Source organism: Ostrea edulis, chromosome 7 (assembly GCF_947568905.1).
Source record: "Ostrea edulis chromosome 7, xbOstEdul1.1, whole genome shotgun sequence".
Lineage (NCBI taxonomy): Eukaryota > Metazoa > Mollusca > Bivalvia > Ostreida > Ostreidae > Ostrea > Ostrea edulis.
In genome coordinates this window covers 86,698,599-86,715,204 of record NC_079170.1, presented here as the reverse complement: position 1 = coordinate 86,715,204, position 16,606 = coordinate 86,698,599, and the positions used below count along the sequence as shown (strand labels likewise).

Here is a 16,606-nt window from a genome sequence, read left to right as displayed (position 1 = left end):
CAGTCTCGATTGAAGTCAGCATTTCGCAAATTCTATGGTCGTTATAACGATCTAGTTCGTCAATACAACCTCGCATTGGGTCAAATGCTGTCTGACGTGTTTCATACCGATTGTTAAGCCGTGTCTCGGCACACTGATTTTGACTGCGGATAACTCCGTTTGCCTGATCAGGATATGGGGCTCACGGCGGGTGTGACCGGTCAACAGGGGATGCTTACTCCTCCTAGGCACCTGATCCCACCTCTGGTGTGTCCAGGGGTCCGTGTTAGCCCAACTATCTATTTTGTATTGCTTGTAGGAGTTATGAGATTGATTACTGTTCGTTATCTTCACCTTGTATTAGATTGTACCCTGTGTTTTTCCTTTAGGTTTCTATTGTAATACATACAATTAATACACATATTATTATAGACCAGCCTTGCAAAACTTCATAATCATAGCAGTTTGTAGTGTACAATGTACGTGTAAGCTGACCTTGTCCTGGGATGGAAATAAAGACACAACATTATGTTTACCTATATACAAGTTTATTTTTTGCACTTCTTGTATTTTATAACAACACCCCCTCCCCATTGTGGCTGTTGTTGGTCTTGGCAACTGGGCAATGAGTAAAATTTTCAAATTTTACATTAAAATTTTACCATGAAAATTACACCTGTGTATTGACACCCAAATGGTACAGACCAAAAACACACCATTGCCTAATGCTATATCATAAAATCAAGCAACAAATTTAGCAGATCTTCTCATTCCGGTTGACGGCAATGAGACGATTTGCAATCACCCCCAAACATCAATCATTAAAAAGTCAATTTTCAATTAAACAAAAAACCATATGACTATGATTCCGGTGAATGGCAATCAAAGTGTATCATATATATATGTGACCAAATTGTCACCAAATAATTCAATACACACAATATTGTCCAATCAAATCATTCAATGCCCAATCACAGGAACAAGACGCGCATTCTTCTTGTGTTCTGTAATCAAAAATGTACTTTATCTGGCCCCAAGTTGCCAAGACAGTCTATTCAAACACACTCCATTGTAGTTGTTTCTTTTCCCATAACCAGCACTATATCCAAGAATCGAGCTCACCTGAAAAATTGAAAACATTTTCCTTAGTACATATTCTTCCAACTTTTTGGGATGGGTGGGAAGGGAAATTAAAATTTTGTATCGACTGTTATCTAACCGTTCTCCCGAAAATGCCTCGTCATAAAAGGAAATGCTATTCTATTTGCCAACTTATTTCCGGTAGGATTCCGGAATAGTGTTTCCGAAAAAATCCTCAGAAATAAAATATATAAAATATAAATATATAAAATATAGTTAATTCTATAAATCTTATTAAATGCATTTTGGTTGTTTTATGGAGGAAGAGGATAGGTATGAACATGCTGTATTATTCTTTTTCAAAAAATATATGCAACATATGCATATGTTCAACACTTTCTAGAGACAACATCGAGCAAAAACAGTGATGATTGTTTTTGCTAGTGTTTGAGAAATTTTGGTGAATTAATCAGTATTATGTCAAAACAGATAAGAAACGCTTGAACGATATTAACTACTTAGCAATGTTTTCTTTGTATTAATGTAATCTTATCTGAAATAACAAAATACCAGAGTGTTGCAAGTATTTTAGCATAGTGTTAACTGTTATCTCAATGGGAAATCACGACTACGACACTCCATTTATTTAACAGTACGATTCGTCGGAGTAACCGATATTCAAGCAGTTGTAGTCGATTTAAATAATTACAATTAGAACATTTGAGAGACAACGCAACCCCACTGACATAGAATATAGTGCAGTAAAGGATTGTCTACAGCATTTTGAATATTAACATGAATGAATGTTAATATGGCATTACATGTACATTAATTTGTTGGAACCTTTATGTATGGAGAATTTGCGTGTTAATGTTAGATCTGCAAAATCTGAGTAACGTCTTACCTATTTATAGGGAATTGTATGGTACTCCACACCCATACTCTGAACAACCACCCGTGTAAATACTTCACAAAAGACTGTCCTAACAAGCCGTACTTAATAAAGGAAATGTATAACTGTAAGTATCTGTTACCATAGTTATTCTTTGTGAGACTTTCATACGTACATTGACATATAAAGTCACAAATAATCTCCAATCTCAGATCTTCACCTGAGGTTTAACCATTTATTCAGACCGAGAAATATCTTAATCGTCCTAATTCATAATAACCCAAATGCAAAAACCCGAAACAACCTTGATTGTCGTCATATGTATCGATAAGAAATGCTTACACTTACAGACTTGTAGACAACGCGATGCAATAATAATAAGGATCATCATTTCAATGTAGGGATCTTTATTTTGATTTCTATTATGAAATGGTTATATACAGTGTATCTTAAAGGGGCATGGACACGATTTTGATCGGTTGAAATTAACAGTTTTTGTTATAGAAATAAATATCGTTTGGATGATTGGATTAAAATGTGTTTTATACATGGTATAGTTTGTATTTACATAAAATCTTGCTCCCAAAATCATGTTTGTCAACACGCTTCTCATAGCCATGAAACCACGTGCGGAGACGAGAACATCAATATTTCTAAAAGAAATAATAACGATAATGTCAAAAGCATGAACATTTCGACGTTAATTATAAATCAATTAAGGGGCACGCACAAATAAGAAAGAGCAGACAATTTTCATTGTAAGCATTTTTATCGAAGCCATCAAATGATAGTTGAATATCGTGCCTTGTTTTGAAATGAAATGTTTAAATACCTCAAATGTAAAACTTATACGGTACCAATTTTGATGCACCAGATGCGCATTTCGACAAATAATGTATCTTCTTTGTATCCAATTTTAAAATTTAGATTTCTCCTTTTGTTTTACACGAATCAATTATTATCATACCAATCACATTTTTATACCAAAATAGTGTCCATCGTTCTTCTTTAAAACGAAAATATTTCATGAATTTGTTCAAAGCACTCAAGTATTTGTTTAGATATTCATTAATTGTATGTTGTTTAACGTCCCTCTAGAGAATTTTCACTCATATGGATACGTCATCAAGACCGGTGAAGGGCTTCGAATTTTTGTCTACGACCATTGAACAGTGATAGTTCTTTACCATGCTACACCTACTGTGACACGATATATCGTCGTTGAGCTCATTTCCGAGAACCCGTGCCATTCATACTTGATACCGAGCTTTTGGTGATGGAACTGCCACTACTTGTTTTAACAACTCAATTCTGTCGCGGCCGGGATTTGAACCCCGACCCCTCGTATGCGGGGCGAACGCTCTACCTCTAGACCACCGCGGCGATCTATTTGTTATTTCGCTTTTATAGTTGAACTATCACGAATTTAAAGTTTAATCTTTTATATTTGTTTTAATTTGAGACTAAACCACCCCCATAGGCTTTTACACCGTTTGGTATGACAGTTTGTTTGAAATCTTGCTCACAGCTATGCATATCGATGGATTGATCGTTTTCTATACTTCATAGATCCAACTTGCATTGACATAGACAGAAAAGAGAAATGTTATCGAATGGACCCTAGCTGTACATCGATTACTAGGTAAATATATTGTTATTTCTATGTGTTCTTTTACTTCCGATTTTACTTTTAAGGTGATGTGCTATATATTCTGATATATGCCTGACGTCCATAGCCATAGCCGTAGAAGTGATGGTTCCTTTTTATTAGCTCACCTAAGCCGAAGGCTCAAGTCAGCTTTTCTGATAAAAATTTGTCCGTTGTCTGTCGCCGTCGTCGTTGTAAACTTTTCACATTTTTATCTTCTTCTCAAGAACTACTGGACCAATTATAACCAAAGTTGGCCGAAAGCATCCTTGGGTGAAGGGCTTCCAAGTTTGTTCAAATAAAGGGGATAAAATCACAAAAATGCAAAAATAAGGTGGGGGTCATTTAAAAATCTTCTCCTCAAGAAGGAATGAGCCAGAATAGCTGAAATCTATATGAAAGCTTCATGACATAATGCAGATTCAAATTTTTTTTACCCCGGGGGTAAATTGGGGCTACAATAGGGGACCAAAGTTTTACATAGAAATATATAGTGAAAATCTTTAGAAATCATCTGAAGAGCCAATGAGCCAGTAGAGCTGAAATTTACATGAAAGCTCCTTGACATAGTCCAGATTCCAGTTTCTTCAAAACATTGCCCCCGGGGGTAGATTGGGGCCAGAAGAGGGGATCAAAGTTTTACATGAGAATAAATAGAGAAAATCTTTAAAAATCATCTTCACAAGAACCATTGAGCTAGAAGAGCTGAGATTTACATGAAACCTTCCTGACATAGTGCAGATTCAGGATTGTAAAAATCATGTCCTCCAGGGGTAGGTTGGAGCCACAATACGGACTAAGGTTTTACATGCAAATATATATAGAAAGTCTTTTGATTTGGGCCAAGGTAACGCAGGTGAGCGATGTGTCCCTTGGGCCTCTTGTTATATGTATCAGTAAATTTAGTTAGAAACTCATTTTGTGAATCATTGACAGATGTACCGAAGAGGGCGGAATCTCATCACCACTCTGCCTTGCATACATGATGTACTCTATCAATGTGCTTTACTAAAAGGGATAAAACTTTCAGTTTGACGTTTCTAAATCAACAAGATTCATATGTAAAATCAACGTTCACTGACGCTTGCACTATTATGAGATGTGATCTGAATGACCGTGTACAGATTTTTGGGAGTTGATTTTATCAACTCCCCAATGCAGTCACTCGGCTCAAGGTGGTGCGGACATTATCATTTCTTTACAAACATATGTAATTTTCAGCACCAGCACCAAATAGCTCGTAAAACGTGGTCATGTATCACACGTTTGAATACATGTCTATAAACTGACTTTTCTACCGTCGGTCAATTGAATACCGGTATGTAAATTGAAAAACAACCAAAATATTACCAGAAATACACTCTAATTTCAACAACGATATTTCACACAATGTAATCCCTACACGCAGACATAATGCCGCCGATCATAATACGGTACAGGTAAAAAACACAGGGTCCTGCGGACTGAAAGCCTACACTAGAAAAGTCGGTGTCTCTGAATTTGCGATTTCATCATATTCTATAACAGTTGCGTGGACCTTTTAAATTCAAGGATACATATTCATATACACAGGTGTCCGCAACCAGGAAATCAATTTATCGGCGATGATAGTAGCGTCAACTGATTTATGTCCAATACAAATTAAGGCGAACCAAAAATATCGTGAATCACCGTTTTCAATTTATTGACTGTATTCTTTTTCCTTTTTATTGATAACACCAAGAAATATGTTTATGAGCTCTACAGTAAATTGATTTTGGTTATTCTAATGTGCAAACAACCAGTCATACAGTTCAAACTTTTACAAACTTTTATCTGCAAATAAAATCAAATATTGATAAAAAATATTTTGTGTACTTTCAAGAACACCTGTCATGAAAAGTTTGAAATTCAAACTGCACGTCATAGACTTTCAAGTTTTTTAGATACGCATTTGCCCATGGGTGCGACAGAATGCTATTGAAGATGATATTGCACACTTTAAAATTCCCTACACTGATTTTAGATATTTCATAAAACTATATTTACATTTTCTATGACAATTGTATTGTATTGTTATTTCAGGCTCTGACACAAGTAAACTTTATTCTATTCATTATAAACTAAACATACCTTGTAACATCGTAATGAAACGCCGAGAGGAAGTGCTTTTTCAAAAATACACATAGGACATTCAAAAATGACCAATTATCACCTACTAAACATAAATTCAGTCTGAATGTCTATCCTGTGACTGTCCATTAACTATACATCACATCCATTTAGAATGCAGTGATTTTACGTCTGTAGGGGATATATTTTTTGGTAATGTGCAATCAATGAAAAAAAAATCGACAATCATTAGATTATACAATATTTACAATAATGCGATATTTACTGATTAAGTTTAATGTATTGATAATACAACTGCTGATATACACAAAATTATATGTATTTTACCTGTTTATGAGACGTTACAGGCTGTTCCGTATCAAGGGTCACAACCCCCTTGGCACGCAAAATATCATGTCCCTGATTTTTGAGTAGACTTACTGGGGGCCGTCAGAGAAACCCAAACACTCAAAACCAAACATATTTCAGTTATTCAAAAGCCATAAAATGGTTGAAATATTACCACAATTTTGTTTAAACCACTATCAATTTTAAGCACCAAGCGTCAGCTGATTGACAGAGCACATGCACTTCGTGTGTAACAATCGATTCGTGTAGTGAATAAAATGTCAATTTAGTTTTCCTTTACTAAATAGACATATTATTTGATTTTATTGCCTTTTACATTCATAATGGTGAAATAACCTTCCATTATTATATACTTTCAATTTCATCTCTTCTTTTTTCTTTAAAAGTTTGCGGGCATATATATCACGATATATGCCCGGAAATATTCCGGCCCGCAAACATTACGTCACAATCAAATTTCTACGCCGTTAATTTTGAAATTTTTCGTGTTTTTCATCTTTTACTCAGTTAAACCGATAAAGTTATTGTTCAAAATAAAATTATTGTTAGTTTTTAAATGAAATTGAAAGTATATAATTAAAAGGTTATATACTTTGTATGGGAAATATGACGACCTCGTTTTTTGTCGCGGACGGACCGAGCAAGCTCGGTCCGTCTACGTGCCAAAAAACTCGGTCGTCATATTTTCTCATACAAAGTCTATAACCTATAATTATACTCGATTAATTAATACTCAGTTAAACTTTTACAACACTCATGTGTGGAATTAATCACACGCACATGCTACATAAGTGTGTTGATTCAGATAATTTTCATTATTTATACACAAAGTTGAAACCATGAAGTCTTAGTCGAAATTGCTCAATTTAAAAGAGGGAATGAAAACATGAATTTCTTGATATTTTGTTCATCATGTTCAATGATAAGATGATAATTAAAAAATTATATTATATTCAATGATAATATGATAATTAAAGAATTATATCTGTCTGCATCATCTACTTAAATTGTCACGGGTCTTTTTTCATGACCTTAAAAACGGATGTTTCACAGCACATATATGAATTTTTAAGCAGTAAATAGATATAGACAGAAATCTCTCTCTCTCTCTCTCTCTCTCTCTCTCTCTCTCTCTCTCTCTCTCTCACACACACATAATTCAGATACATAGTTTTTTCCATTTCTATATATTTATTCATTAAAGTTCAGTAAGTTTAGCACGCTAAAGACCCACACTGTTCAATGGTTAAATGGCCGTAAGCGCCGAGCAAAGACCTAACTTTGAAGCCCATCACCGGTATTGGTGACGTTTCAATATGGGTGAAAAAGTCTCGAGAGGGACGTTAAGCAACGTACAATCTTTGAAAAACCCAGTAAAGTTTGATATTTTATCAGAAATACACCCGACATATCACTACAAATACAAGGAAGGGGAAGGGAACCTGAAGTCCTGAGCTCAAGCACATGTACGTTTACTTGATCAAGATATAAGGCTCACAAGGGATGTGACCGGGCGATAAGGGGATGCTTAATCTTCCTAGGGGCCTGAACCAACATCTGATATGTACAGGGCTCCGTGTTTGCCCAGCACTTAATTTTGTATTTCTTATTCACTGTAGGAGTTCGTGGTGATTTTCCTATATGATTTGTATTGAGCTGTAGAAAATGAATTTCATGTTTTTAAAAGTAAGATCATATACAATTTTGAAGATTGCTTGATTGAACATTGTTTACCATCCCTCTCGAGAATATTTCACTCATATGGAGACGTCGCCATTGCTTGTAAAGGGCTGCGAAATTTAGGCATATGGTCGGAACTGATGGCTATTGAGCGGGGAGGGATCTTTATCGTGCCATACCTGTTATAAGACTAGGCCTCGGTTTTTTCGCTCTCACCCGAAGCACCGCTCCATTTAGTCAATTTTGATACTGAGAACCTACTCTAACCCAGATCCCCACATGATCAATTTTAAAGATACAACATAAGTAAATATCTGAGTTTTAAGCAAAGGTTCTTGCACTCTATGCAATGGTATTTTGTTTAGTTGTGACTCATGTAAATCCTTTCCCCATTTTTTAGAAAGAGAGGTAGAGGAAAATAAAAAAAAAAAAACCAGCACAAAACCAAGAATTCTTAAGTTATGTGTGGAGTTTTTCAAAAATAAATCTGTGTCTGAATATCAATGTAGTGATATATTTTGATAAAATGAGCAATTCTAAAAGTAAATGTATATGCTATGTTGGAATGGTAAAATGCTATTCAGACAAGGTGGAAACTCACCAGCGTCTATACGTACATGTAAGTAGACATGAATAATTGTGCTTGATTATTATTGTGACACAACATACATGTACATCTATGCATAATATTATGGCTGTTGGGGATACTTTTCTTTTCTTTTTTAAATAATTCTTAATCTGGTGTTAAACATACGTAGAATCAACTCCCATCAATGCTTTCAGTACTTTGATATTTATAATTACTTTAAAATGTATAACCTTAAAATGGATATTATGTGTCACGATAGGCGTTGACGTGAAAAAAGAAACCCACTGACTTGACTGTGGGCGCCGTACATAGAATCACATTGTAGCACTTCATCATTAAATACCAGCAGAATTACAGATTCGTGATCTTTTTCCTATGAACCACATACGTGAAACATCAACTAGAACACTATCAATATTGTCTTGATATTAATGTTGTAGAAAAACGACAGAGGAGGAACCTGGTGGGCGGGGATGGATCGCTGCAGTAGTGACGCCCGTGGTTGTGCTGTGTCTCGTAGTATTGATCATCATTATCATCATACATGTAGTACGTCGGCGAAGGGTATCGACATCACGTCAGAACACCAAACGATATGAAACTAACAGTGAATATTTTGATGATATTTACCATCACTGAAATGTTACTATAAATATCTATTGATACGATGAATTGCTTTATGTAGCGATATACTAATTTCATTTAAATGTGGAAAATTTGGAAACATTATATCTGCTCCATAACGTTGTTTCTTTACTGAGTTAATAACGTAAGCTGATTCCATAGCTCAATAGAAAAATAGCCACAACAGTTAACCAATGAATGACTGATTTCGCAGAAACTGAGTTATTCTCCATTTTTAAACCGAAGGAATAGCTAGTGCTTTGTGTGTTTAGAAAGAATTATAAAACCTCTCATATACGAAATCAGTGAAGTTACAAGCAATTTCTATGTCCTCCAAAATATTTTCAAGCACCGGTTCATTTGAACATATCATTGGAAATTGCAGACAAATCAATATTTCTTCTAGGAAATTAGTTCGAACATGTATCGTTGACTGCCCTATGTAGGTGACTGACCAGAATCGGTGACCTTTTGTTTGCCCGTGTGTGTTGTTGTTTCAGGGAGTTGATTACGTCATCAATTTCGCCTTAGTCGTTCAAACATATACAGAGCACGTCTTCAATTTTCCTTCGAAAAATGAACTATTAGAAGAAGAGTGCAAAAAATCAACACCAGTACCCCAAAAATAAGCCCATCCGGTTTACTTATTACTTTTTCAAGCAAACCTTCAAATTGATATAAAGTATACCAAAAGTCTAGGATTCTAAACTATGTTGTGCTATTAATCGACGTTTAGTTGCACATTCCTCCTGTGTATACGTTTTAAGATCAATTCTATGTAAAAATCAAAGAAATCAGATAGGGTCTGGCCACTCAATGTCACAGATTTCTTTGATTTTCACAGTATTAACTTTACTTGCACCATCTTACATAATTTCAACCCCACCACCGAATTTCTACCATCCGTTGCCATGGAAACCGACAGCAGTCTATGAGGGCTAATTGAACTGCAAAATTCAGCCCGTTTTGCCCATGTTTTGTCCTTGTGGTATATAAAAAATTGAAAAAGACAACTAATTTTCTCCATAAATCTCGATTCCCCATAAAATTCCCTCCTTATTTATGATATCTATATCCACCTATGGTAAAGAGTGTGTTACTGACCGCTGTACCAATGTATTATAATTTGGCACTTTGCCAAAAAGTGATTTTTTGTTGGATTTCGTTGATGAATTTAGATAATTTGGAAAATACACACAGCATAATCAACTGTCATCAAAGGATGTCCATATCAAAGACTCTTAATGTATATAAAAAGATTAATGGTGAAACGTAGTGCAATAGATCTATTGTAGCACGAAAACTGTAGATTTGGGCATTTTGCCAAAACGGGATTTTTTGTTGGATTTCGTTGATGAATTTAGATAATTTAGAAAATACATACAGCATAATCAACTGTCATCAAAGGATGTCCATATCAAAGACTCTTAATGTATATAAAAAGATTAATGGTGAAACGTAGTGCAATATATCTATTGTAGCACGAAAAATGTAGATTTGGGCATTTTGCCAAAACGGGATTTTTTGTTGGATTTCGTTGATGAATTTAGATAATTTGGAAAATACATACAGCATAATCAACTGTCATCAAAGGATGTCCATATCAAAGACTATTAATGTATATAAAAAGATTAATGGTGAAATGTAGTGTAATAGATCTATTGTAGTACGAAAACTGTAGATTTGGGCATTTTGCCAAAACGGGATTTTTTGTTGGATTTCGTTGATGAATTTAGATAATTTGGAAAATACATACAGCATAATCAATTGTCATCAAAGGGTGTCCATATCAAAGACTCCTTATTTATATAAAAAGATTAATGGTGAAACGTAGTGCAATTGATCTATTGTAGTACGAAAACTGTAGATTTGGGCATTTTGCCAACAATTCATACTAATAACAAATAATACAACCTACACCATTTTCAGTTAAAATGAACAATATGAGCAATTGATATTTCAAAAATAAACATGGAGAAGTTTAACATATTAATAAAAATTAGTTCGAGTGATTAAAAAAACCCATGTAAACATAAACTGTAATCCAGTAGGACCCCTCCCTCCCCAAACACCAAGTAGATTTTGCAATCATTTCCATAAACGAGCTATATTACATGTACTGTATTATCATGTAAACTATTATCAATAACTATAAAAAGTCTTCTCAAGATATTGGGTAGATACCAATAAATTGTTCATTGTACGGACTTGTATTTGTTGACCTTTGACCTGGAAATCATTAGGGTCATCTACTATTCATAACCAACCAACATATGAAATATCATAATTGAACAACAGGCCCAAGATATTGGGGGGACACCATTGCATAGAGTACTAGCTACATTGCACCTAGTCATTTTTAATTGATTGATTTATTGATATTTTCCGCCACACTTAACAATTTTTCAGTTTCTTGGTGGTGCCCAGTGTTTATTGGTGAAAGTGAGAACCCAGATACAATGTACCTGGTCTCCACCGACCTTCCGAAAGTAAATTAGGAAACTTTCTCACTTAATACCAGCGCGAGCGGGATTCGAACCCGCGCCGACTGAGGCCATGTCATTTTGAACGCTATGCTCCAACCACTCGGCCACGGAGTGCCATTTTTAATCTTTTGACCTGAAAATCAATAGGGGTCATACACTACCAGTGACCAACCCCTGTATGAAATATCACTATCAATGAAAGGGTTCTGAAGAAACTGGTCAGACATCAATTGTACAGAGTATTGTATTGCACCTGGTGACCTTTGGACCAGAAAATCAATAGGTGTCATTTTCTACTGCAGAAACTGCATGAAACTTTAAAATTTATTGAAGTTTGTTCAGTGTTACTGTAATCTATGTTGACATACCAGTAATTAGTAAATTTATAATATTAACACAGAACAACTCATTTTTGCAAAGTTGTTTATTCAACAAACATGGATCACAATGTTATCCAAACAACACAATCATCTTTTTTTTTTTTAAATCATTATAATAGTGATTTTCCTTCAACTGTTCAGTAATGAATCCTTATTCATTAGGCTCACATAAGACACTTGCAGGTTAATTTTGCAATGTTTTAGTTACATTAGTCTTCTGACACCAAAACTTGATCTTAACTAAGTCATGGTGTTTCCTTAGAAGAATAGTTTATTGAATCAGGATGGACTTGTGTCGTGAGGTGTGTTCATTGACTGTAAAACTCGCAGGTTTTTTTCCATTCTCAAGAGCTCTTCTTTGTCTTCTATACCACATAAGAGTCATGGAATGCATCTTCTGCTCTTCAAGTTCTAAAAAATGTGTTGAACAAATATTGAAAAGTTCATCTTATTTTTCACATTTTCATACAGTACACACCTAATTCAATTTGATTAAACTAAATGTACATGTACAAGATCATTCATGATGCTAGAATAGTAATTTTACCACTTAATTAATTACTTAGTTGATAGATTATCATGCCCGCCCACCCGTCCTTCAAAAATCATCTGTGAAATAACATAGATTTATATATCTGGCATTAAATTATGCACGTCTGTTGACAAAAACTCGTTTGTCATCAATATATTTCTCAGAAAATAAAAATTAAAAAATAAAATCTTCACACAGTCTGCCCCATACTTTTTGGTGACCCAGGATGATAATCTTACTAATTAACTTGAATTGGCCTAAAGGATGTTATGTTTTGATACAGTTTGTATTCATGTGTTTATGCTGTATTGAAGAGCTATTAATAGTGTTAATACTCATAAATTAACAAGATGTCCACAAACCTTATTGGTTACCTGAGTATTAATCAAATTAAAAAAAAATTCAAAGTATCACTATAGCTCTAAGGGCTACAAAATCCATGTTATACACTATATGACTCTTTTGGACCCACATTCACAACCCTGTGTTTTCGAAATTCGCAATTTTGGTACCCCTTTCTGTTCTTCCTTCATAAGCATTCAGCTTTATTTAAGGTAGTTCCACCCTCCTGTGATGTCATAATATTTTGAGGAGTCAATGATTTAATAAGATTTATGCATAACATGAACATAAATTGTGTTCGAGTCTTTTTCAATAGTTATTGTAAAAAATCTTGTATAACCATAAAATATTTCAAACGTATATGAATAATCAATGAGCTACATTTTTCACAATGCTATACGAGTTATTTCCCCCTGATTACAGGGAGCGCGCATCACATTACTGTCATTCGATGGTGTCAAGTAAGGAATAAATAGCAAATTTGCAATTTCTGATTGCAATCAATTGCCAGTTAAGGAATTTTTCTAAGAATTAAGTGTAATGACTTGAAAACAGTATAACTGAACAAAATGTCTTAGTCACTGATTACATGTATGTGGCCCATGTGTGTTTTTCTTGCAAGCAATGTATGGTCATGATGTAACAAAGTATGTAAATATTAACTAGTCCTCAATTTCTTTAGATCAGAATCATGATGTCCTTAGTATATCAACAATTCTTCATTATTAATTTCTATCAATATTTTCGACAACCAAACACAACAAAACATGCAATAAGATATGCCTAAAACACATGTACAACCAACGCATACATGTACATTATCAATTTATCGTTTCACAATGAACAACACTACTTGTTGCTAAATGTACACCAGATGCCAATAAACAAAGCATGTTAATTATCTTGAATTGGCATCTTGGCATCTCTAGTGTAAAAATTTTGTTAAAATTTACTTGTTAAGAATTTTCAGGCATTATTATGAAGTCACCCCCCCCCCCCCTCCTTATCACATGTATGCTTTCATTGTGCTCTTAATTCTAGGTGTCTGTTGTTTTAAAAACAGACTACTACTGAAATCCTCAGTATTAATTGCATAATTTGGACACAGATAAATGTCAAATACACTTATAACCCCCCCCCCCCTTCCCCAACTCTACAATTTAACGAAGTGTATATCTGAAAAAGTTTTCTCCATAAAATTGAAGAAATGAAACCCTGGTTCTAAAACAAAATTCTCAATTTTGGTATAGAACATTTTTAAAAGTACCGTCAATCCAGAGTCCTTAGATTTACAATCTATGTTAAGTCCCCTTGTCCCAAAGATTCTTAAAAGAAATTTGAAAAGAATTGGAAGGGTGGTTATCAAGAAAAAATATTAATGTTCAATTAACGTCTTATGATGACTGACGCACACAGATAGCAACATGTAGGTCACTTGAGTGATTCTCAACATTGACCTAATTAGAATTAATCATTTTTACAAATGATACTGAGCTCATACACATGTGTACATATATATGTGCATCATTGACAACAAAACAACTAGTCTTTTTGAGTATGCTAATTAGGTGAAGTAATAAACATTTTTTAGGACGTTGTGATGAAAACATTTCAAGTCATCATGTCGCATAAAAAATGGATGGTCTCCTGTGATTATTCTAGAGAATTCAGTTTTCATGCAGGCTCTATAATCAAGAAACTAAACCCAATGTACCACATTCCCCACATCTATTAATTTGTTTTAGGATTTATAATACTGGGATTCAAATTATGTATTCAATGTGTATGTATTAATGCTGAATATTTACCTCCTCAAAGTCAGCAACTTGGTCAACTCCATCTTTAGGTGATTTGCACAGTATGATGCTCATACAGCTGAAACACAGAAAAGCACACATTAATTACATAAAATAGTGGTCATGTACTTTGGCCAAAATATGTGATTATTGGATGAAAAAGTAAGAATTCAAAAGTATTTGAATATTTACAATTTACATATAATATTTTTTGATTTACTTCAGTTGACAGGACCTACATGTATTAAAATTTGAGGGCCCAGTTACAGGACCCAATTCAAAATCATCAATTTTTCATCATTTCATTTTTCCAAATTAAGTGTCCTAAAGTTCATAATTAAAGAGATGAGAAAACTTTAAATCATAATAGTATTTGTGTGATTTCTTCTGTAGATTAGAACCATCACATATTAGTGGGGGTTACCACAGGAAAACAAACTTGAAAGTAGCCTGGCTCACCAATATATATGATTTTAACAATCTTTATCTAGAATGCACACAGGCATTCACATGTTTGTTTTTATTGTAAACTTGACAGTCAGAGAGATCGAGAGAGATCGAGAGAGAGATCGAGAGAGAGAGATCGAGAGATCGAGAGAGAGAGAGAGAGAGAGAGAGAGAGAGATCATCACTTACATGTAGGATTACATAAATGAAGCCTAGTCTTTTTGAAAATTTCCACATGAAACGTGATTTTATAAATATTCCCCAATTTTTACCGATCCTGAACTCTGTGTAAATGTGATAGGAAACTCCCTGAGTGAATGTTAGGTTGGGAACATACTTAACTAGTATTCTATATTGTACACCCATGCAGTAAATGACAGAACTACTTACAATGTTCAGTCTACATGTATACCACTATAGCTGACTAGCCTGGCTGGCAGTATAAAATAAATTGGGGTTCTCATATGTTTGCTAAAAGCCAAATTTTCTGATACATTTTATTCAGCCTTTACTTTAGAATTTCGATTCAAAATCAAATAGAATACTTACGTCAATACAAGTTCCAACACGGCAACAGGCAGGGCTTTTTCATATTTTCTATGAATATGTCTGTCAGCCTTCTGTTTCCCTGGTCATTTTTTTAGTCGGATGTGATGCAATAAAGCGTTAAATTCCACAACATTTACTTTTTCTACGAATACGTAGACGATTGGATGCTAGAGTCCGGTGACTATGGCAAAGATCAAACGGATTTGTATTCCATGAAATATACCGGAATCCTTTAGCACAATTGAAGATAAAGATCGTGGTAGTGAATATTAAGTGAACAAAGAGCATCTGATATTGATAAACTTCTGAAGAACAAATTGAATAAAAACTCAATTTCCACCTCCTGCCATACTGAAAACAAATGAAGGCTGTTCATATCTCCAATACAAGAGAGTGTTACAGAGGGCAATAACTCTTTATGGTGTATTTTGGTTTGTGCACCAGAGGAAACTACTGGTTTATGTGTTTACCTTTGGTTTCTCCACAAATGTGTTTCTGTACTTTTTTAAAGTAAGATTCAATACATTTTACTAGCATGTGAGTTTACACCAAATGACTGGGCAAATATATTTTATCCCTCTCTAAAAATTACATATATCAAACCCTTATACATCATAAAAATAATTATTTCTATTGTTTTCAAGGATTAAATAAATACAACAACATTTCTAAAAGCTAGAACCTAGCTCAAAATAATTTTTACAATTGTTGTTTTTATAAACAATAGCGTTTAATTTTTGATTATTCAAAATATAACATACATGTGCATATCTTGTCCAGCTGTTGTTAGAGGATCGGTTTCCATGGCAACCGTTGCTAAGTCAAACCTTTGCATGTCCTTTTTGTTTTATATCTATCATAATATTGTTACACACAAAGTTTCATAAAAATTTGTGACATACCGTGGCCACTGAATTTTGATAGTTACATAGAATCAGTCTTAACAGTTTCAAACTTTTGGCAAACTTATACTAATAATAGTTACCGAGATAAGTGACGTCAGCGTTTTAGGAGCACAAAGTGACATTTTTTTTGCTACGAATATACATTCAATCAACGTACCAATGGATTTGGAATTTTTTAATGAAAGTAAAGGAATTTAGTTACTTTAACCCTTTCTCT

At 34.2% G+C, this 16,606-nt stretch overlaps 1 protein-coding gene and 1 long non-coding RNA gene across 2 annotated transcripts in view; one reads left to right on the top strand and one right to left on the bottom strand.

The window, feature by feature from the left end:
- LOC125653396 (uncharacterized) overlaps positions 1-16,606 on the top strand; it is a 157,990-nt gene that overhangs the window by 76,084 nt on the left and 65,300 nt on the right. Inside the window, exons 4-6 of the mRNA XM_056142840.1 lie at positions 1,974-2,078; positions 3,521-3,593; positions 8,769-8,935. Of these exons, the coding sequence (XP_055998815.1) occupies positions 1,974-2,078; positions 3,521-3,593; positions 8,769-8,935 (345 nt within the window). The remainder of the gene's footprint in view (positions 1-1,973; positions 2,079-3,520; positions 3,594-8,768; positions 8,936-16,606) is intronic.
- On the bottom strand, positions 11,648-15,693 carry LOC125653428 (uncharacterized). Its single transcript, XR_007361905.2, has 3 exons — positions 15,485-15,693; positions 14,501-14,567; positions 11,648-12,229 (listed from the first exon to the last, which is right to left on the bottom strand). It is a non-coding gene; the product is annotated as an uncharacterized LOC125653428 (long non-coding RNA).